This window comes from Tetrao urogallus, assembly GCF_951394365.1.
Source record: "Tetrao urogallus genome assembly, chromosome: 13".
NCBI lineage: Eukaryota > Metazoa > Chordata > Aves > Galliformes > Phasianidae > Tetrao > Tetrao urogallus.
Window position 1 is genome coordinate 5,315,375 of NC_136826.1, and position 24,273 is coordinate 5,339,647.

At 42.9% G+C, this 24,273-nt stretch overlaps 2 protein-coding genes across 2 annotated transcripts in view; one reads left to right on the forward strand and one right to left on the reverse strand.

Moving 5' to 3' along the window:
• The window catches only part of COL4A6 (collagen type IV alpha 6 chain), a gene marked incomplete at both ends in the record, with an annotated part of 116,489 nt that extends 95,327 nt beyond the window's left edge, over positions 1-21,162 (reverse strand). Inside the window, 2 exons of the mRNA XM_079541919.1 lie at positions 20,993-21,053; positions 21,137-21,162. Of these exons, the coding sequence (XP_079398045.1) occupies positions 20,993-21,053; positions 21,137-21,162 (87 nt within the window). The remainder of the gene's footprint in view (positions 1-20,992; positions 21,054-21,136) is intronic.
• A 616-nt stretch (positions 21,163-21,778) lies between these two features.
• The window catches only part of COL4A5 (collagen type IV alpha 5 chain), a gene marked incomplete at both ends in the record, with an annotated part of 77,212 nt that continues 74,717 nt past the window's right edge, over positions 21,779-24,273 (forward strand). Inside the window, one exon of the mRNA XM_079541962.1 lies at positions 21,779-21,871. Coding sequence (XP_079398088.1) covers positions 21,779-21,871 — 93 coding nt within the window. The remainder of the gene's footprint in view (positions 21,872-24,273) is intronic.

A 24,273-nucleotide genomic window follows, 5' to 3' on the forward strand; every position in this document is an offset into this window, starting at 1 on the left:
ATCATTTGAGTACCTTTCTTGTTATTGTCAAGCCTATAAGCAAATAATCCTTCTGACTGAGCATATGGCAGGAGAACAGCAGCAGGGTGGGAGAGGAATTTAGCATGTCAGTACAGTTATGAAGAGGCCTCTCTCAAAAGGAAGGAACAGCCTGTCCTTTTAATGAAAGTTCCAAAAATGTCATTTTAAGAACAAAGTGCTCTGGCCTATAGTTCTACTTAACACCCTGCCTTTATGAGCAGATGTTTTAAAGGTCACATTAGGTCCTTTTTTAAACTAACACAAAAGAATAGCAATGTTTGTTCATTTCGCAACTGCATTTCTACAGCCAACACTTTAGCCCCCTACTAACCCTTAACCTGCTCATGGATCCGAAACATTTTAGATGCCAGTTGCAATCTGCAAGTCCCAGCCACTGTGGAGGAGGATCAGTATAGGAAACTTTTAAACAAGATGAACATCTTTAAGTTTATGGGACATGATAAATGCACCCATGGGCAGGGAGGAAGCTGGCTTATGTCACTGCAAGGCCAGGCCTGATCATCCCTGAATGGTGATCAGGATGGGTTCTTGAGGTCTGAGAGAAATCATGTGTTGCTCTCATCTTTGAAACAGGCAAGAAAGAGGATATGGGGAAAACATCAATCAGCCTCACCTCAATCTGCAGCAGGCCAAAAGAACAAATCCTCCTGGAAACCATTTTCACACATGAAGAACAAGAACGTGATCAACAGCAGTTTGCACACATTTCTGAAGGGGCAGTGATGTTTAATCTTCCTGACAGCCTTTTACAATTAGAAGACATGCTTGATGGATGAGGGGAAAAGTGGATGTTTAATATGACTTTAGCAAAGTGCTCAACATTTCCTGCCTAAACATTCTCATACGCAAACTGATTGATCACAGTGAGATGCACCAAAAAATGGTCCTACTAACAAGACTCAAGTGGGCCTTTTCAAATGAATTAAGTTTTGATATCTAAGTTTTACTACTAATATACATAAGAACACAAGCAAAGTCATCACAATCAAAGAAGTCGAAAACCACAGAGGATGGAAATCTTAGTTTAGAAACAAAGATTTTTATTAAAATCTTAAGACCTGGTGCAATCCAGCTCCAGCTGGGATGAAGGTACCCAGTACAAGCGGCAGACAGGTCTCAGAAGTCTGTCCCTATCAGCTAGTCCAGAGATTTCAGTTCCTTGTTGTTTGAAGGCTAGTAAATAGTTTCACTAAATAGTGAAACAATGGAATAGCAAAAGGTAGCAGAGGTGATTAACTTAAAAGTAGATAGAGTAAAAGAAACATGGGTCCTAATTCCAATTTCACATTACTTCAACCACTTCATATTACCACCACTATCAGAAGGGAAAACTAGCTGAGCAGGGAATTAATTCACCCCAGACTTCCTGGGAGCTTGCACGTGTTTAAGACAAACTATAACTTCTCTGAAACTTAAGTGTAAAGAAATCTCTAAGACATGATACTTAGACGCCTCTTGCATAAATGGTATCTTCATTACACTTTGTAAAAATCCCCTGGTCAAAAGCACATACACTCCTCCTAACACATTGCTGGAGCACCACCACAAGAACATCCCACTCTTTGATTTTGCTGTACTGTTATGTACAGTAGAAGATAATCTTCAGCACTATCCGAATTCTTGGGCTGCATTAAAAGCTCTTCTCTACTTACTGTGCTCTGCTGCAGAAAAATACCTCAGATAAGTAGCAAAATTCCTTCCTCTCCTCTGCAAATGCCTTTCCTACTAGTTGATTTCAGAATGGCAGCAGAAATAGTATCTCTGAATTCAGAGAATGTCACCATAAAAAAGAAATCAACATACAGACAATGTAAGACTGAAGGGCAGTATAAGTCATTGTCAGCACAACCATGATGTAAACTTGTCCTGGCAAAACATCTCTCCATACACAGCATCTGCTGATATTCGGAGCTTAAATTATGTTAAGAAAAATTATGTAATTTGACAAAGCCAATGGTCTTGCAACACTTATATCACTATTCCTATTGACAGCTACAGAGAGGAGTTAAACGGCTCACAGCTGCCCATCTCTTCTGCAAGCAAAGCTAGACTCTTTGGACTCCAGCTTGGCACTTTTATTACAACTCAAGGCTATTTATCTTGCAGTAGGCTATCTTCAAGATTTCTCTTATGTCAACAATGAGAAACAAACGAGTTTTCAGAAAACAGGAACTGATCAGATGCAAACAATGATGAGAAAACATCTGGGGGGATATTATCTAAGGAGACCATACTCAGCAATTCACATTCATTCACAGAATGAGGTTATTCATTTCCCAACCACCCACAATTTGATTAGGACAACTCTGCCTTCGTTTGTACATGTATCCTTTCCTTAAAGAAATCTAATGGGTCTCTGTAAAGGACAGTAAATAGAGTTCTATCGGGCATGGATATCTGTTAGAATTGCTTTTTGTTTCTCCAGTGAGGAATTTGAACAGTATGCTTAAGACAGTTCAAGATAGTCATACCATCTCTGACATTTTAAACAGTGAAGGCATTCCAGGCCCCATTAAATCACTAACTCTCCCCATCTAGCCCAGTGGCTGGAATACAAGAACGAGCTGTTCTGTGAATTCTTCCAAACACAGCACAAGAAGTCAAGCAATTGAAGCTAGAAGTGTAAGAATACAAGCAGACACTTGTCTTTTTGACAGCTTTTTGATCCTTACAGCATCCTCGACCACAGTATTCATTTAGAGCATATGCATTTAATTCTGATTTCACTAGGACAGCTGTAGAGTCTTATGGGCTGGTAACTTCCTCACAATCTCTTATGAATATATTTTCTCCCTACCAGTCAGATCACCCTTACTATATTCTCAAAAATGCAAGAGACAGAGAAGGAGAGAGAAAATGCACACACCTAGCCACTTACTGCAGCTCTGAGAGAGAAATATTTAGATGGAGGCTTTGATCTAAAGCTCCAACTGATGCAAGCAGAGACTTCAAAGTTAACACAACTACGAACAGACTTGGTTCATTCTTGCTACTTCTGCCTCACGTTTCTTCAGACTTGTTATGACTCTGACAGAAACATGCTTAGAATCACTGCATGTATCTCAGCGCCGTAAGTTAACGTACAGTACTGACACTGTCCAGCATATAGTGAAAAAACAGTCTCCATCTTTCTCTGTACTGGACCACAGTTACACTCATTACAAACAGTACTGTGATCGATGGGTCATTTAAACTTACCTGAGATCAAACAATCTTTCAGTAATATGAAGACTGATGTCTTTTCACCTGAGCAACTTCCCAGAGCTATACTCAGACCCTTTAAATTTAGTACAGGCAAATTTATCTCTTAGCAGATCTAAGTAACATACCAAACGTACGAGTCTGCCATTAGTGTAGGTCAGCAAAACCCCAAAATAGACAGAGGTAGCCAGCTCACAGCTTAGCTATTGTAAACTATCCCTCTCCAATTTTGCACTCTGTAAGGACTGTTAGAATACACAGAAACTGTAACAGCCAGAATATGGAGAACACTCAACTTCTCATATACCCATGCTAAGCTACGTTTCTAAGCAAAGCCCATCACTTACACTGTGCAGTAGATGCACGCACTGACTCGGAACAACAGAAAAAAGATCTGTTTTAACACCCACATCATATAAATTTAACCCTGAAGACTTTGAGCATTCAGCAGTAAAACATCTGTTAGAAGTCTCTCTTCACTCAGAAGCTTCCAGCACTATTGGGAATCCGTTACCTCAACAATCCAAGTATTTTTCACCTTTGAAACACCTAGTCTTTGGCTCAAGTTTCTTTATAAAGTATAAAATTTCATTGTCAGCATCTCACCATTACAGATATTTCCATAAGGCAAACAGACTTCAGTTACCACTAACAGAAGACCTCCACTGGATATAAATTGACAACCAAGGAGAAATCCAGTCTTAAATTCTTCCCATCCTCAAACCTCGAGCTCAAGCTCCCTTATTAAAAAAAAAACAAAAACAAAAACAAAAACAAAAAAAAACGGGGGGGGGGCAATTAAAGCCCTTGAAACCATTAAGGTAGAAGTTATAAATTCACAGTTGCCATATCCACAATCATCTTTTCCATGAGCTGTTTGATGACATTCTTTAGGGAGGATGTGGACACTGACTGGATTCCTGGCCTTGGCCCTGTCCAACACTTGTTTTGAGGGAGGGCAAAGGTCACTCAAAAAAGGCTTTCAGTGGAGTGGGCTGGAATTTAGCTGGAAGGAGAAAGGAAAAAGACTCAGTCTGCTCATAGCTATTCCACAAACACTGAGGTATATTAAACTCATCTGCAAAGTTTTAAAGTTGTTGCAGAAGCCCAGTAGTGGCACTTGTAGTAAAAGTAAAATAGCTTTATCATTTCCATCACATCTCTCCGTACATCTACTGTAAAGTCAGCCTCTCTTCTGTTCATTCACTGAGAAATTAACCTTACTTTTCCCTCACATAAGTGCTATATGATTTTCAATGCATTAACCAGAACAGGCTTTTCTCATGCAGTCCAGACCTGCACAATCAAGCTCATCCAAGAGAAGAATAAGAGGATGTAAGTAAGGAAGTACGTGGATGCTTTTCCCTAAGAAAGTCAATCCCCTCCCTTTTTTCCCCCCTTAAGAACAGAATTGCTAGAAATCTTACCACTACTGCTGAACTCTGACTTCTTAAGTCAGATGTACAGTAGTCATAAACACAGGATCAGAAAACTTTCAAACAAACATTAGGAATAGTTTCCTCTTTCTACTTCTGATCTGTCCCACTGAGTTCAGGCAAACAATACACAGCACTGATATTGCACAAGAGCTGGAATGCAATATCCTGTGGTTCAGCAGGTGGTAGGATGACTCTTCACAGGCTCATTACTGCCTACAATGCCCATAGCCTTTTCTGGGTATTTAGTCCCACTTGCCACTGAAGAGGAGAGAGAGAGCAAGCTCTGGTTTTGGTATTTTCCTCCAAGTTTGAGTAGCAAAGATGCATGGTATGCCATAAGGAAGTTAAAGTGGTACTTTGATCACCCTTAAAAAAAAAAAAAAGTCGCTACTTAACTGGAAGATACACGGTCAGTTTCTGTATTTACTATATGGCTGATAAAAAAACCACAGACTATCTGCTTGAGGGCTTCTTATGGGAATTTACAGTCACTGCTCATCCCCCTTTTGAACACTGCTGGTGTCTACAGTTTTAGGAGTAAGACTTGCATTAGCTTCTGTTCACACAGCATACAAGAAGGAGAGTACAGAAGAAGAGTTGTTTTCTTTATAGCCAAGGGCAACTTGGTGCTAAATCAGCACAATACTTCTAAACGAAACGCCATGAAGTTATGCCTGAAATATATCTGGCTTTCTATTTCACACATTTTGGTGCTATAGAAATACCAAAAGCAATTGTAGTGCCATAGTGCAATGTTTTTATCTTCCTGAAAAATAACTACTAAAGAAAAATGTTTCAAGTTCTCCAGTTCACAAACTTCAACAAAATTGGTCCTATCCTCTTGCTGGCATGTAATAGAACCATTACCAAATCTAAGAGGGGAAGGAAATTAACATAATTGGTAATAAGTATTAAAATACTCTTAGTGACTTGAAGCCTGCAGCTTGGTGTTTATCAGCTTCCTAGTGCAGGTATCGCACAACAGTGCAGTGGGATAGCAGAATCACTCAGACTGCAGAGGAACATCACTGTTTATATATTTTCCTTACAAGGCCAACAAATACAGACTGATCAAATACTCTACACCAACATGAAACACTAATAGTCTTACACACAGCCAAGTATTTGACTGTTTTCTTAAAGGTTAAAAAAAATAAGAACTCACAGAAAGGAGTAGCAAAGTGTCAGCCACTAAATCTCTCCTTCAAATTACTAAGAGCAAAATGATTTCTCATTAGTTCTGGCTTAAAAATTACTTCTGAATTCATCACTGAGTACAAATCCTCACAGTTTGAAGACTGATCATTAATTTATTCCTGTAAGAGTGATCAAATATTTTTAAAAGTACTTCAGGACTTCAGATAGATGTGTTTAAATTTACTTTGTTAAGTAAATATAGACCCTTGTCTTTGTATGCAACAGTGTATGTATCTCACAGGAAAGCTGCAGCTTTTAGCACCTAACCCATCAGAAATCTCCACCACAGCACAACAATGTTGCCATAAGAAGCTTCCACAGAAAACAGTGACAGAACAGGCAGGACTGGGAACATGCAGGAAGCACTTCTCCCTCTCCCCTATCCTGAACTATCAGAGATCCAGCGACTTACCCTTTGTTTCAGATGAGAAAAAACCAACTAAAGTCCTGGCACCTGGTGGCCATTAGGAAACTGGAGTTATTTGGGTTACTAGATACTGTCCTGGTCATATTTCAACACAAACAATTAGATTTGACCTTAAAATTACCGCTGTTTCAAGGAAAGTCATGTGCTCTTCTGCCTGTCCAAAGACACTGTGCAACATTTGTTGGCACACTGCAAAACAGAGCAGTAACACTGCAAAGATCTGGCATGCTGCCCTCCACAGAAAATGACACGGCATGCTGCCCTCCACAGAAAATGACACTTGCTTCATCTATCTGTTACCTGAAATTGCTACATTAGGGTTTGCTACCTGAAAAACTATACAGAACCCTCACTCCATAATGACGGTATGCGAAGAAGCTGCATATTCAAAAACAGAACCCACAGAAAAAATTTACATGGATGAAATCCTTAGAAGTTTCCTTTTCATTACTGCAAGGAAAAAAGAAAACAGCAGTACCATGTTACTACCATGCTCCCTTTTCTGTGGATCTTTCACATACTGCCCATCCACATGTCAGCTCACAGGAGTGCTTGTGATAGCATCTTTGAGTCAGAGGCATGCATATATGGTCTTCTGCCAGTCAGTCACCTGGCTTATCCTTCTTAATTTTTTTTTTTTTTTTGCCATAGAAGGGCTCTGGTTGGTAATAGTCATTCTCAGAGTCATGCACCAGTTAAATGAATAAATTACCTCAAAACTAGATTGGATAAATATTCTCTCCTCCAACCTCCTTCCAGACATTCAAGGATTTCATATGAGACTTTGAATAATTAATCTGGATAGGATGTCAAACTTACACCAAGAACTATTTCAAACTGCTCTTACTGCCATTTGAGATTTCCAATAAGTCAGAACTAAGCAATTGCTGTACATAAACACACACCCACACACATTTTTACTTCCATCAAGTATAATAGCTTTGGATAATCTTAATCTTCCTCAAGGATTATGACCCTAATTAGTTTCTCCATTTGTTAGAGACATGTGTATTGTCCCCAGAGCGTACACTGAGATGTATTTTCTGGCTTGAGCAGGTTTCCTGTATTTTTTTCTGGCTGCACACAGGAACATTTCTCCTGAAGATATGAAGTAATTTCATGTTTTCCGGAAGACTTGCACTTCTACTGCTGCAAGGAAGAGGAGAGAATGATCCCTCCGGATAACTGATCATTGACTCAAAAGATTAATGACCTGAGCTGTCACACCAACAATCTGCTTAACAATAAAATGCTGTTGCAGAAAGGTTCCTTATTTATGGTCTCTATTTACACCGAGCCACGCAAAGCCCAGCTGCGCTCTGAGCTCACAGGCCCCGCTGCTGCTTCGGTGTAAGACTGAGGAGAAAGAACAGTTTGTGAAGAAGTGACAGATGTTCTCAGGGCTTTCCTCAGCACCTTCACACTGCTCTATGGGATTGTAAATTAAAATCATGCCTCAACCTTCACATTACACTTGCAAAACATTTAGCTCAGGTATCATCCGAGTTTTAAGTGGCAAGAGATCAGAGTATCCAAGAAAGCAACGCGTATACAGTGCCGTGGACAGCAGCAGTGAGATTCTGCAACGTTTTGTACGCATCTGGAAGACTACAGATCTTCTGGAGTATTTCAATTCTGACTTCACCTGTAAGAGTACAGTGGGGTCATACCTGGTGACTGAAGTTCACAGGTGCCACCATTGCAAGAGCAGTAATCAAAATGAAAGAAAGTAACAACTTCCCATGGTGACATTTCAGAACTTTTTTTTCTTAAATATCTGCACAGTCATATTTAAACCTCACAAGTTCTTTACACAGTTGACAAAAAAAAAACAAAACATTATCTGAAGAGTATCTTTAAAATGTAAAATCTCAAAACTACATGCTTGAGATTTCTGATAAATGTTACATTTCCTTCTTTTAGCCACAAGAAGTCACAGCTATCTACACTCCCACATCAATCACACAGGCTACGATGGGTACAAGACCTAGAGCTGCAGTGGGAGAAATACACCCAGAGCAGAGTTCAACCCATGAACTGATCCAAACATCAACTTCCTAGAGCCCCTCCTGGAGGCAAACAACTTCAAACCATAGAACAGGGGTGGTACATTGCACATCCTGACACCCCACAGATTCCTGTGGTACAGAATACATTAATCAGGGCAAAAGGTTATTTTCCAGCAAAGTTTGTAGATTAAATTCCATAGAAAACCAAACAAAAGGCTACACGAGCACTCACAAGCAGTGAGTTCAGAAGTATTTCATTCCTGATTTTCCAGAATTGCCCTAACACTGGCAGCTTATACAGCATGGATGTGTAGCAAACAAGGCTAAATTAACCAGTATCAAATTTCAGTCAGACATACTGACCCAACAAGGATTTAAAGACTTTTCGTCCAAATGAATTTAGGGTTTAAGACCTTTGCTAACAGAACAGAAAGTATCACTGAGAACACTAACACACTTTAGTTGATTACTTTTAAGTATGCAGGCTGGCAAAGAGGCACAATAGGCGAATAAAGGGTGCACAAGGAAGTTGTCTTAAGGTATAAGTGGTCTAACTTATTTCAGTTTAGATCAGCTACAGAAACATTCCTTGCCTCATACTGAAAAAAGCACCTTGCACTTGCTATGGTGGAGTTGCAGACATTCACACCAAACCACAACAAGGAACACAACAGGGCTGTTGAGCTGCCAATAAAATTATCCTCTCCATCATACAAATGCTCCCATCCATGGTGCAGGGATGGCCTCCTGTCCAGTAACAGCAACACTGAACAGGATTTCAGGCACCTCCTCTGCAGGCTTCCCTGCTGGGCTTCCTCACTCCATTTTAACAGCCCTTTTCCTCCCACAAAAACACCAGTGCATGCAAAGACACTTAAAAATACTTAAAAAGAACATAATCAATCAACATCTTTTTAAAAGCTGAACTTTGTTCTCAACACTTAACCATGTTCATTGTGCATTAAATATGATTTAAAACAGAACACTCTGTAGGCCAGAGAAATGATTTTCTACTCTTCTTTCCAGCCAGAGATCCTAATTTCAACAGCCCCAGTGCCAACTGATTCACACAAAGATCCAAGAAGTCCCACAGCTGACAGATCTGAAATCATACAGTCACAGGGAATCCATCTCCCAACCTCCCAGTGCTGCTGAAGGCAAACATCCAGATGTTGCATAACAGTCTCCTAAAAATCAAGCACCTGACTTTAAGGTGTGAAAGAAAAACTGATGCTTTTCAGTTTGTTTTGTTTCTCTCATTTTTTTTTACCTAACATGTTGGAACAGAAGGTGAGATTTTATTTTAAATCAGAATGGTTGTTCTCATTCTACCATGATTCCTTGACAAGCTCAAGCAGTGAGCCCAAGATAACTTCCTGGGATTCTAAGCCAAGAGCAAGGTCTGCACCTCGGCCACAGCAACCCCCATTACCAATACAATCTGTAGGATATAAGGATAGAGCACAGCCTGCAGAAGCAGGCTTGGAGGTACTGGACATGAGCCAGCAGTGTGCCCTTGCAGCCCAGAAAGGTAACCACATCCTGGGCTGCAACAAAAGTGTGGCCAGAAAGACAAGGAAGATGAACCTCTGTGCTGTGAGACCTCAACTGGTGTGCAGCATCCACATGTGGAGTCCTCCAGCACAGGAGAGATACAGACCTGTTGGAATGTGTCCAGAGGAGGGCCACAAGATTGATCTGAGGAATGAAACACCTCCCTGAAAAGACAGGCTGAGAGCTGGGCTGTGCAGCATGGATAAGGGAAGGCTGTGGGAGACCTGAGAGTGGCCTGACAGTATCTAAGGTGGGGCCATAAGAAAGAAGGGGACAGACTCTTTAGCAGGGTGCGCTGCGATAGGACAAGAGGAAAAGGTTTCAAACAAAGAGGAGAGATTTAATTGGATGTTAGGAAGTTTATGATAAGGGCAGAACAGGCTGCCCAGAGATGTAGATGCCCTGTCCCTGGAGACACTCAAGGTCAGGCAGGACCAGGCTCTGAGCACCCTGAAGCAGAACACATCCCTGTCTATCACAAGGGCATTGGATTAGATGTCCTTTGATCATCCTTCGCAACTCAAAAATTTTTAATGATCTTCCAGAGGTTAGGATCGGATTTTCTAAGTAAAAAAAAGAAAAAGCAAATTCTGTGGGATTTTCAGAGATTGGCATGATTTATATTTTTTAACCCTTCAGAAAAAAACCCACTCATGCCATTGTTAAAAACATAGAATTCTAAGGCTAGCACAATTAAGACTCATGGAATCTTCAGGGCTATTAAATCTAATTCTCTTGTAAATCTTTGAAAACCTGCCATCACTTGTCTTTTGATAATATAAAAGGTTTTTATTTACATTATGCTATTAGAACAATAACACCAGCTTTTTTTCTGTTGCTTTACACTGATGCCATGTTTAATATAATACAGGATTTCATATAATCCTGATTTTTAATCATCACTATTGACCTCAGTGGAACATACAGGGAGGTACAACATTTAGGGGGCAGTTCTATGAGGTAACTTTCTCAATGTTGCATTCGGATCAATTTTTATAAAATATATGTTTGGTATGAAATTCTCATGATTTTCCATTCATAAATATTAGAAGAGTTGGTCAATTGTTCATGAAAATAAAGGAAACAATACTTGTGTCATCTTTAGAAACCAAAACAAATGTACAAAAAACAACATATAGCCCACCCCACTAAATCTCTTCCAATATTACCAACAGCTACTTTTCTTGAAGCAAACCTGCCCCCTTCAACCAGTTCTCTCTACTATGAAGGTTAAGTATTTTCCCATTCTTTACCTTCTTTCAGCATGAAACATGGACATACAGAACACCAGAAATACACACATTCACTTTACACACACTACACAATATGGAACAAGAAAGTCCCATGAAATCATTCACCAAGCCACACTGAAAATATAATCCAATCCCTGAGCTACTACCCACAGAGTGCTGCTGCCATACTCATAACACTGCTGGCAGAGCCAGTACTCTGCATTGGTGTCCTTATACCATCACACAGCAACCAGCAGTTTTGGGCTTACCAAGAACAGAGACTCCAGCAGATACGAACACAGCGTTATAGTAAATTTCACAGCTCTGCCAAATATTTGAATGCTTTGTAGCAGTTTCATCTCACAGAAAAAGTCTGGCTTGAAATAGAATTATTTTCCAGTGGCAGCCCTACGATGAACTTGCTTAATTGTAGCAAGTTACTTCTCTTCTGCAACTTCCAGATACTTCATGTTCCTCTGATACAGTGCCAAGTAATATCCAAATAATCCAATACAGGATGTAGCTGACACTCAATACATGAGGAAATAAGAATCACTCATGTCAGACAATGAATAAAATTCCTAAAGAAATGCAGTGCAGTCAGCTCAACGAGGCACTCAGTGAAGTCCTAGGTAAGGTGCAGGCACAATTCTTGCTATAAGAACAAGAGCACAGACTACACCACAGAACAGTTAAGTGCTTGTTGTTGTGGTAGCATGATTTTTTTTGTTGTTGTTGTTCCTACCTTTCTTATACCTGCATCCAACTTTTAAGGATATTATAATGCTTCTTTCACTACCCACCTATAACAGAGGAAAGAAAAAAAAGCAGCCATTTCCATTATCTGAAAACTCACAACATTCTTCATAAAGATTAACAGCACTGTCACCCTTTCATTACAAAAATGCACAGCCAAGGAAGCACTGCACAACAGAGATGTAAGCGCTGCTGGGCTGCAGAAGGGCCCCTGCAGACAAGCATGCCATGGAGCTAGCCTGTACCTGCGTCTCACTGCACATTCCTCCCTCAAAGGAATTCAGAGCTGAAAGCCGGTACCCCTCTGCCCTCCTGCGTGTGAGCTCACAGCACCGGAATGAAGAGGAGGAAAAGAGCTTTCTCACTGGAATTTCTTTAATGGGAATTACTAGTGCTCATCTCAGTGCTGGAGTGATTTTGTCCAGTCATTCTTAAGCACAGAGAACACATCCATAACTATCTCAGCAAGATTAATTCCTGGTAAATTCAGTGATAACATAAACAACATCAGTAGGCTGACAGTATTCTGTCATAAAATAGTTATTCCAGATCTGGACAGTAGCATAATGAAAATTAAAATAAATCAATTTCCTTTCCCTTTGTTTCACAGCTAGAAAATAACAAACAGGGCAAAAAAAAAATCTGGGGAGTTACAGCCAATAACTGAATATTGCTGTTGAGAACAACTTGCATGAAAATTATTTAATTCTTATTACTGAATTTCAAATTTTATTTTCCTTTTTAAAATAAAACTTCCTGAAATTTGTTCAGCACTTACTGCTTTCAGCACCAAATTTATGTTCGAGGGAAAAAAAAAAACACCTATCATTCACAAATCACATCACCTCTTTGTATGTTTTTAACACAGTATTCATTTACTCCTATCCAGGATGCTTGGCAAACAATGCAGCTTGCTGTTTCATAAAGTATCCCTGAATAGAGTTGAAGAGTCATAGTAACACTGAAAATCTGATAAAGACATTCATTACATCTCTCTGCCAGTCAGACCACAGCTGAGATAACACAGCTTTCTAACCTGTGCTACTCCTCTCTGAACCACATGCAGAACTTGGCTGGCTAGTGTGAAGCTGAAAGATGAAATCCAACTAGACCTTGGAAAACTCCCACCATCACATTAGTGCATGGAAGAAAATTGAACTGGACAGTGTTTCTAAACAACCACAATTGACTTCTTACATGTCCATGCGGTACTGGTTAGAAGTGCAACCCTTCCAGCTCCAAAGGCAGGCTGCACAAGCCTTCCACTCACAGAGGGCCCTAGGGCACACAAAGCACTGCCAATTATGGTCCGACTGTTCAAAAAACCATGCTACCTAACAGACCGGGGTCATTATGCAAAAAGCCATTTGCATTTCTTGGCTGGAACTTCTGTTGGCTAAGCAGAGAACAAGGAGTTCAGCCCTAATGCTGATTCGCCGCCCATGCCTGGGCAAAAGTGCATTCACACATGGAAGGCAGCAGTACCATGTAAACTGCCACAGAACAATGCGGGCAGGCACAGCTGAAGGACACCTGCGAAGTACTCAGAATCACGATTGAAAGACAGCAACAGAACCAGTGCTTAAGTATTTCAAACTTAAGGCTATGATATTTTACTTTATATTTACGAAAGGGAAACATGCATGTGTGTCTGTGATATACGAACTCTAGAAAAAGGATGAAACAGACAAATATTTTAACTGTTAGCAGAACTTCCATTCCAGGACTCATTCTAGCCCGCCGTTCTGCAGCCCACTTTGTCTCTGAAGAGCCTTCCCATAAGCTCAGGTGATTTTCTGCAGCTTGCTTGAGACACAGAAGGCCCTCAGTTCCCAGACACCCTGCTGAGGCTTCTCAACATTCCACATGCTTTAGGGCCAACACATTAACATAGAAATTGTACCACTAAGAGGTATTAGGTTGAACCACAGTTTGGAGCTCACTCTAATTATCTAGTCAGATTTTAGTTCAACACTAACAAGATTATAGATTCGCAGAGATTAATCTTGTTAAGAGTACCACAGAGAAAACCATATAATCACTACCTTGGAGAGATCAGCTGAAGTATTCTGTTTATGGTCACCAACACATTTAGCTTCAAAACCTCTCAGGAGTTTAAAGAACATGCCTGGTATCTATTTGTGGTAAAAGCAGGCTTTGGATCTGGCATTTACTTTGGTAACTAGAATACTTTACCCCTATTACTATGTGGTTAGAGAGCTTCTCTTCACCACCCTATTCACATCTTTTCTCTCTTCTTATTAAGCCTACACCTTTCCAAGTAACAGAAAAAACCCCACTACCACTCAGAGGAGATTTCATAAACAGTTCCCAGCTGAAGCCCAAACTACTTTATTAGGTTAAAAAATGTAATACTCTTCCTTATCAAAAACGATCACATAGCTCACAAGAAGACAGACCCATTAAATCTGTATTTCAGATGAAAATAGATTAAAAACCTTTTACTAAATGAAGAACCAACTAGTTTGCATTACATCTATTCCCCCAGCAAATCAAAGGAAAAAAGCACGTGTATTCCAAAAGAAAGCAGGAAAGTAAGCAGCTCGCTTTCAGCACCCAAAGCTAGCTACAGCTCATCAGTGCCATGACTGAGAGACAGTCTTACCACACTTCAATTCTTTCTTACAAAGGACAGAAAAGTCAGCTCTGTGCAGAGCACTACACACTAGGCAATGCAGAACTTGCCAACTGCACTTCCCAGCTAAATCCACTCTTCACTTACACTGCAGTTCATGTAGAGAATGTTTACAAGGATATATTAATTTTGAAGATAATGCTCACACTTTTCAACCCTTCAAGCATACTTTGTTGATAGTCTACAACCCCCCAAGGAGGGCTGAAGCTGAAAGCCTACAGGCTCCTTTTATGGAAGTGTCTGAAGACTTCTATGAATTCTTAATTTTACAAGCTTCCTTTTTGCCAAATGTTTCTGCTCCTGCAGGCTACGTTCTTCTAGCTGCTACACCCTGCTGTGCGAACAGGTTTAATCATCAAAGCAAAACGCAATGATTCACCTTCCTATTGTTCTGATGAGTTCACACTACAGTGGTTGCAATAATTCCAAACTGCTTTCAAAATGTATGTATTGTACTGAGCAAATGATTCCTATATGTTCCTTCACAGCAATATTTCAACCAATTTGATGAGAACAGTTACAACTATTAAACGGTCTTGTAACTCTTTGAGAAAGTCATGTAATCACTCCTTGTGTTAATTAATTTAACTTTGTTACAGTAATGAGTATTCAGAGTTCTTTTAAGCATAATAACATTTGTGAGGCCATTCTTTAACTGCACTTTCATTTTTTTTTTAATTTTTTTTTTTTTTAAACTGCATTTTTCCTCTCTTCTGCTGCTTCTATGGAAATGGGAACACGACAAATATGAAAGCCATAGGAAAGGGAAACACAACTCATTTCTTACAGAATCCTTGACTAATGTGTTACCTTCTCTGGCAGTTCACAATTATCATCTAGGTATTGCATCTAGACTTGTACCTGCATTATATATCAGACCAAGGTCTTGCTAAGTGTTGAAGATTGTTTGTTTCTATTGATAATGGGTAAAGTTGTACCCACATGGCACAACCCTCAAACAGATTTGTGCAACAGGGATCCCTAGGTAACAGGCGCTGACACGTCCTCACTGCTGCTAAGTGAGGCATCAGAAAAAGCACTGCAAGATTAATGCCAGAAAACATACTGGCAGCCTCTCGAGACTATGAGGAGAGAGAAGAGAACATAAGAGCACAGTGAGGCAAGGGCTAGTGATGGAAAGTAAGAAGGTTCCTGCTGAGGAGAAGTAAGCAGACCAGTGGGCAAATCAAGCAAATGTGGAACAGAGCAGCTACTGACACCTCCATGGACCGAGACAATCAGACCAACCTATAGCACAGGGCTGATCTTCTCAGTATCAAGGTAACTGAATGAGTACAGACCAAGTAAACTGGATGGTGCTGGTTTAGTGGTCTGGTGAGGCTGACCCAACTAAAGACTGAGTCCTGCAGAGGCAACAAGAAGGTGGCAAGCTAGCACAGACCACAGGGATTACTACAGCTATGTACCCCTTTGGAGGAAGAGTAGAATCAGAGGGTGAGTTCAGTCTCCTCTGACCAGCAGGAACTGTGGGGGAAAAAAATAGCAAAGGGTCCAGGGGAGCAGATCTATGGAACAGACCCTTTGATTTTATGTTAGTTCCTCCTCTTTTGGTTTCCTTAGACCTGTGGAAAGAAGCTATTCTGAAAATACGACTTTGAACACAAGTAATATCATGGACATCAACACCTTCTATGATTTTGTTGCATACAGCTACCAGAAACTATAGTAACAACTTCCATATGGATCAGGCTATCACTCAAAGGGAAAAAAAAAGAGCTGACCTGCAGGAAAACTGTGCAAAAAAAAAAAAAAAAAAGGAACAGATAGTTTGATTTCTCCAAGCATTTTCAGTTTTCTTGGCCAGACCTTCAAACACCCTTTTTGCAAGCATCAGGTAGTAAACCTGATTGCTACCTCACCTGCTATTTCTTGTTAGGCAAGCAAGCTGAAAGACATATCAAGTTCAGTCTGCTTTTACAGTATTCTCAGGAGAGCAAGGGTCTTCGTGGGGATATTTTGAGAGAAAGAAAAAGTTAATCATGTTAGTTGCTGACTCCTGTCTCACTGACTTGCCTTTCTCCAATATCACTGCAGACACTAACAAGACAAAACCAAGTTCAACTGCATTTCACAAATACCCTCTAAGAAGAATCTGTCTCCTTCCAATCCCTCTGTCAGAACAACTCCTTCCATTGATAACAACATACAAGCTTGAATTTTACTTGTGAGCAGAGCTGTCCAGTATTCGAGACTGGATTCTCAGAGAACTTGAGAACTATTTACCAAAGTTCCCTAAAAAGTCTTAATTTTCCTGTCACTGTTATAACATTTAAGCAGACACAGGTGTTACCAATCTCCCTTTAATTGCTGTTTAGGCAATAAGCTAATTCAAAAGTTAATTCAAAATTATCATCCAAGAGAGACACACAAACCCACTGAGGAAAAGCACAGGTCAAATACATCAGCAATTCTGACAAAGCCACCACCGTTTTGCTATCACAACTTCTGGTAATCTGTAGCATTCTCATAACATCTGTAAGCATCAGCTCTTACTGCAGGTACCTCAGGAAGAAGAATTAGGAAAGAGTTCAGGTACCACAGCCCCACTCACCTGGAGAGAGTTTTCCTTCAAATCTGACATATCTTGGCAAAGGCTAGACAAGTAACAGTACGATATCTGCTTCACATATTAATGTGCTTCACATAGAACAAATCACCGCTTTTTTTTCCCCCGCTATAGAAACACGAACTAGCAGACATATTACTATTAGGAAAATGGTTATTATGCAAAGGTCATTCCCCATGCAATACAAAATCTTTGCCAAAGAAGTGCCTCTAAACCCATACACTCTTACTGATAACAGGCTGCCTTATCTAGTAGGGAAATCTGGAGGTTTAGAAGGCTGAAAAAATTTAAAAAAAGAAGATCAAAAATCACTTGTCACAATTTCTTTAATTCTGTAGGCCTCTTCCTTACATAAGCAAATATATTACAGACATCACTGCTTTCTTTACAAAGCTCAAAGCTAAAGATATTATAACTGTAAGAAGACAAATAACAGGAGGCTTACATATCTATGAATGCAGATCAAAATGGCAGAGAAACATGAAAAAAAAACACACTTAGAAAGAGATTTTAACGGAGAAAATCATATTTTCAGAAATTTTGTTGTATAAAGTGGAGCGATGAGAGTTGCAACTGTTTTTAGATACCCAGTTAAACAGCCATTTCTTGTCACTCAGATCTCTAGGACTGAATTTATCCTCAGCATAAGGCCTGAACTGAAAAGAACAAGCTTGGTTCAATTAAGCAAGTCCAGTACATATTAAATGAAAATATATTAAGAAATAGGTGAAGATATATTAAGCCTTAGATGAAGAATCATGCAGAAAGCCTAGAGTACATTAGGAGAAGAAAAACAGGATAACTTGGGCTACTAATTTACTGTAAGCTAGCTCAGCTTCAGTCATTCAAAACTAAGCAAACTGTCCAGAACTGGTTTTACCAAGCAGTTTTTATTTACCTTGCTTGAATACTTCCAAATGAGCTTAATGTACTGTTGAACAAGACATTAAACAGCAGAAAAAGAGCCATCTCTAGTTAATCAGCACATTCATTATCAAAGACAAAAAAAAAAAAAAAAAAAAAAAAACACAACTTGAAAGAGCAGCAATACCATATGAAGCCCAAACTCATAAAAGATAACTTATCTAAAAGCTCCAGAAGTACCTCCCTGACAAGAAGAGGATCACAGCAGTTCCTTGGGCTATCACATCAATAACAGCACACATTCCAGGTGCGTGCAACTAGCTAAAGAGTAAGAAAAAGAATATAAATAAAAAGTTACCTCACCTCTATGCTATATATGCTTTCAAATAGGCATAGAACAACTGCTGCAACTATTAGTATGAGGAAACTTCTTTGAAAGCTTTACAAGAGGATGAGAAACTCACATTTCACTACAGGAGACCACCTCTAACCATTACAACCACCCCCTACCTTGCATTTATAACAGGACATCCCAAAAATACCAATAAAACTAGTCACAATACAGGCCTAATTTTATACTGCTATTCAGTATTAGTCAGCATTCAGAACTACATTTATAACCCCCTCACCCACCTCAAAAGAAAAGAAAGAGCCAACAGAAAAATTAAGCTCGATACAGTAATACTACAACACAACAGAAAGCACAGCAATAATAGCAGGGTAAAAAAAATTCTTTAGCTACAGCAAATAAGAACAAGTTCAAAGGCAGCAGCTGTGGATACAGAAATTAAGGAAAAAAGCTGCTTATCTTCAGAAAGCCTCAGGTAGGCAGGAATCTCCAGTGAGATCCCCTCACCTCCACTGCCAACATATAAATGAGGGCTGGGAAGGGGTGGATCCTGGCTCCACCCCTTCTGATCACTCAGGTACTTTCCATGCACCTGAGCTCCCCCGGGTTGGCCCTGCGTTCCCACCAGGTGCTCAATCACTGCTTCAAGCTGACTTAGTAATTCTGCTGCCATAGGCTTTTAAATCCTGTTCTTATAAATGCGTACTTGTAACAGAGACTTCTGAGACAAAGCCATCTTTGGTACGGCTTTATTGAAGATGCTGGCCACTGCCTATTTCTCATAACGTTCCAGATGAATGCTCAGCAAATTGCTGCAGCATTTATGAAGTTTCATGACTGAAATCAGATCAGCTGAAGGAAAGAAAAGGGAAACAGTTGTAAGCCACATCACCTTCAACAAGGAGTGCTTCAGCTGTTGACCATTTCTGAATAGCGTGGAGGAAGATGCCATCTTTATCAATCTAAAATTTTAAGCTCATTCCGCTAACGCTGTATTTCACAACACTCAAATCATAGTGAGGACTGCTTGGGAATCCTACAGAGATTCTTACCTTTTGGAAAAAAAATCTGCTTACTGCAAAAGCAGGTTCATGTTGTCTCATAATGGTTTACTTTGTGCTGGAAGGCGTTAATTGCAACTGGTTTCTTGTTGTGTCAGATCTTGTTTTAATTTGGCACTACCAGAAAGTCAATTATCCACTATATCTGAAAAGATGACAAAAACAGTTGCTTTTCTTTCCTGCTGAGCACATCTGACAGCTCTGTAATAAAAGTAAGTACCTTTACTGCTCAGACATATGAAGCGCTAAAACTACTGAAGAGCCTGTTTCTGATTCTTTCATGCTTTCAGACAGCTCACACAGAAACAAAGATTTTGTTTGCTTTCTAACTCAAAAGGAAAATGCCAGGAAGACTCAGAAATGGCACACAGATGTTGCTCTTACTCTCTTTGGTAGACTTTCCTTGACAAAGTCCCTTTGTACACAATGAAACTTGTCAAGAAACTGCAAATAAAAACAAAAAGAAGCCCAAACCCTGAGATGTGCTTCCTAACAGTTATACAGCAAAACCGGAATGGTTTAAAACTCTGTTGTTGGTCACTTCTGCACCAATCAGGACAAATCTCACTGACGCACTACACAGATTTATACAAATGACTGCAAAACTTGCTCGCTGCATTTGCTTCAAACCTTGAAAATACCTGCTGCGTTTCCACACAGATTCCAGTGCAGTAGGAACTCCCAGGAGAACAGTTGTTGGTTTTGTTGAAGGAAAAAAAAAACAAAACCTTATAAAAGAAACTCTCACAGTTCTGTATGCTGTCTAATCTCTTAATCTTTGGGAAGATTAGAGCCCGTAGCTACCACCTGATCAGGATGGTGAAATTCTACCAGCCCAACGCGTCAGGAAAAGCACAAGGTAGAAACAAGCCCTTTATGTTTCAAAAAAATATAACCCCCTCTGCCATTAACGCCTCTTCAAAAGATTTCTTCTCAGCGGTACAGGAAAGATCTCAGTCCTTACAATTTTAATCGAAAGAGCGGCAAAAGCCCTGGGAAAACATTGGCTCCGAAATCAAGAGCTCGAGTTTTCAAATGTTTTTGTTAGAAGCTTGTTAAAAGTTGGATTTCAATAAACATTCGTAGGGCACGTTATACGAACGGCTTCCATCGATTCCTCGCAGGCGAGGAAGGACCACAAGGACCGGAGAGCATCGCACGATTCCCATTAACATCACAATGTAACAAAGAGATCGCTCCTAAGGACCGCGCGGCGCTCGGGCTGCCCGCGCACGCCGCTCCGACCGCACAGCTGCAGCCCGCGGCTCCCAGCCCTGACGCTGCGCGCCTGGAACGGCACGGACGGAACCGACACCGCCGAGGCGTGGGAAGCCCGCGATCCGCCGCTAATCTCCTTAAACATTAATTGGGAGCAGCGGGAGGGAAAAAATCGAATTGTGTTTACGCCAATAAAGTTGTCAGACTGACAGATCGTAAAGTCGCCGCTACCGCACGCCACGCGGGATCTAAAGTACGTTCCGGCTTCTCAGCCGCGAGTTGGGCGTCGGGCCGGGATCCCTCACATCCCGAGCGGGCTGATGGGGGCTGCGCGCCCCCGCGTCTCCGCGCCGTTTCCCCCTCAGCGTCGCGGGGCGGCGGGGCACCCTGCAGCACTTACCGCGCTCGCCGGCTCGGCGCGCAGACACAGCAGCAGCACCGGCAGCAGCAGCAGCAGCGCCCTGTGGGGAGGCAAAAGGAGAGCGCGGCGTCAAGCGGGGCCGAGAGCTGGCAGGGGGGCGGGGGGTCGCGCCTCGGCACTCACCCTGCGCGCCCCGGGGCCGGGCCCATGCCTCGGGCGGCCGGGGTCCGCGGCTCGGCTCGGTGGAAGGGGAGGACCGCCTCCCGTACGCGCGGAGAAAGTTTGCGCGGTCCGAGCGGACGTCCCGCACCTGAGCGGAGGGGAAGGCGGGGCCGGGCGAGCAGCCCTGCCCGCACGGGACGACCGCGCCGCCCCTCCCGAGGTGCGCCCCGCCGCCGCGACGGCAGCACCGGTCCCTGCACCCCGCGCCGCCTCCGCCGTAGAAAATAGTGCGGGGTCCGGCGGCTGCGCCCGCTCCGCGGAGGTGTGGAGCGGGAGGAGGCGGCGCGCGCCTTCGCAGCCGCTCACGGCCCAGCACCCGGAGGGAAGGGCGGAGGCGGGGAGGCGCGGCCGCTCCTTGGAAGCCGGCACCCAGCCCTGTCCGCACACGCACGCCACGCGCCCGCCCGCCGCGGGGTGCGGATGAATATTGCGGGTGCGAAGTAGTCCCGGTAGGACTTGAGCCGGGAGAAGCGGGCGAGCGCGGCAGAGGGGCGGGTGCTGGCGTCGGGGCGGCCGGCGGGAGTCGCCTGCGGGAGCCGCGCTGCCCCGCCGGGTATGCCCGCGCCGCAGGGCCGCTCCCGGAGTTCCTGAGCGGGTGGGAGGATGGAGTGGCGGTGGCGGAGTCGCAGCCCGGCCGTGGGCTGCGTGGTGCTGCTTCTGCTGGGCTGCTGGGGGCCGCGGGAGGCGGCGGCGGCGGTGAGTGCGAGGCGCGCGCCTCCTTCTCCTTAGGGCTCTTTTCGGGGCCCCGAGGGCGGGCGGGCTCCTGGAGCCACGGGTGCCGGCACGAACGGGGCGGGCAGCGCGGCGCGGTGCCGCCGGGGCCGCCGTTCTCGGAGGCTTCTCCCGCCTCCCCTTGGGGCGCGGAGCCGTCGGAGCGCGCCGGGCCGGGAAGCGGCGTGCTTGTGGGGTAAGGGCGTCCGGGCGGGATTTGTGCGGGCCGAGCTGAGGGCTGCTCCGGGACAAAGGAGGAGAAGGGCCCCCCGGCCGTGGCGCGCTACTAGCCGGGCGCACCTGGAGGCGGCGGCGCTGAGCGGAGGCGATGCGGGAATGGCACGCGCGGGAGGTGACGGCGCCGCGGTTCCGAAGGAGCCCCGAGCACAAGCGCGCCTGGAGCGCGCCGCTCCGCCGGCACCCTCAGCTCCTGCCGAGCCGCGACGCCCTCAGCGCGCTCCTCCGTAGGCTGACTTCGTAAGGTTTGCTTGGAAGGCGGTTTTGGTCTCTGCTTCTTAGGATGATACCTTGCTCGGAAAAAATTTGTGGCGTGCCGGGAGGTGTGGAGTACCTTTCTGCCGCGGCCGCGCTATGCGCACACTCATTTTGTAGCTAGAGCTGACAAAATCCTGTCATGAATTCACCTTTGAAGTGCATTCCTTTACAGTGAGACTCCGCAGACATCACATGTGCCCTTCCAAAGCTGAAGCACAGCCATAGTGCGCTCCTTTCCTCTTTTCCCCTCCGTGATGCCCAGGTGTGCACCCAGCTGTAAGCGATACCAGTGTGCAGTCAGTGCCTGCAGGTTGCTGGAACTGCTTGTCTTCACACTGTCTGTGGTACTGCTTTTGATGCTTCATGAAATGCCACCCAGCCTCCACTGTCTCCCATTGTGTTCCCCCTTTTAACCCGTCCTCCCCCCAAAGGAAGACCTGGGGAAGTCCTACTTGTGGGACTTAACTGTTTTAGGAGATAGGGGTTGAAGATCGATAGGCTTGTGGGTGTACATACAGCTCTTTTTTGCCTTCCCCTTTCAGAAAAGTGGCAAAGCAGAGATCTCTCTGTGTGTAACTGGTAGGAATCTGTGGGGTCTTGAAAGGGGGCTGTGCTGGGCTGACCTCAGTGAGATGGAGAGAACAGAATGGTGGAGGAGGTGGTGGGATTGTGGAACTGAACACACTTTTTAGCATGAGTGTTCTGGGGTTGCATTGTACCTCTCTGTGGTTAGATAAGCTTAGCTCACGACCTGAGGGCTCTTGGGGATGGGAAATAGAGATGCACCTCTGTTCCCAACCTGCGTGGGTCCTGCTGACACTTTGGTTTCCTAATGCTTTGGGATTCTGATGTCCTTGAATTTCCCATGATGGTGACAATGCTGAACAAATGCTGATCCTTATCAAGTAAGATCAGCATTTTACTCTTCTGATTGTCAGAAGGGCTGGAATTAACGTTACAGCAGTATGCATGATACACACAGTCTCTTTGTGAATGTTGTTTTGGGGCCTTGTCAGATTTCCTGACCTCAACAGGATGGATCTGGTGGGATGTGTTCAGGCTGCTTTGGTGTCCTGACTGAAATATCCAAAGTTGTTACTCAAACCCATCTGAAGTGCAGAAATCACATTGCATTTGTTCCAGACTGTGTAGTTTATACGCTGCAATGAGTTACCAGGTAATGGAATGGCACTTATCTGTTCAACTTGGTGAGTAAGGCAGGGACCACGCGATGTTCTCCTGTGCAGGCTGATGCTGTTGTGGGATGTGCTGATGTGTTGCATGCAGCAAGCAGTTAGCAGTCTGAGAAAGGTCCTGGTTCAGAATGAGAGAATGAATGAGATGGGAGATGTCATCTGCGCGTGGTGTGATTTCCTAGGTAACTTTTCTGAAAAGGTGCTTATTTGTCTTATGCTTTTATTAGGGTGTGAGCGCTTATGCTTAAAGGACTCGGTGATTTTTTTTATGTAAACTTATCTATGTTTATATAAGCCAATTCACTTTTCTTGCAAGCGGTGTTTTTTCCTTTCCTGGAAGGTGTATATTTATACAGTGTTATAGAAAAGTGAGCACAACTTGCAATTGTGAAAGCTATCTAGTTAAAGAATATGGATTAATTAGATTACTGTGCTAATCTGCATGACTCAGTTAATGACTGTTTATTGACTTATATTGGAGGAGGGGAAAAAACCTTTGTATTTAAGACCTTGATTTCTAGTGTGTAAACAGGCTTTGTCAACCCTTTGTCACCTCTTTTGTCACCTTTGTCAGTAACTTCTGCATTATTTTACTTTCTTTGTGTTCTGCTTTGGTTATAGTTTGACCTGAAGTATAAGAATGAAAGCAATTGTTCAGCCATGGAAGGCATGCTGGCAAGATGGTTGTCACTTGTG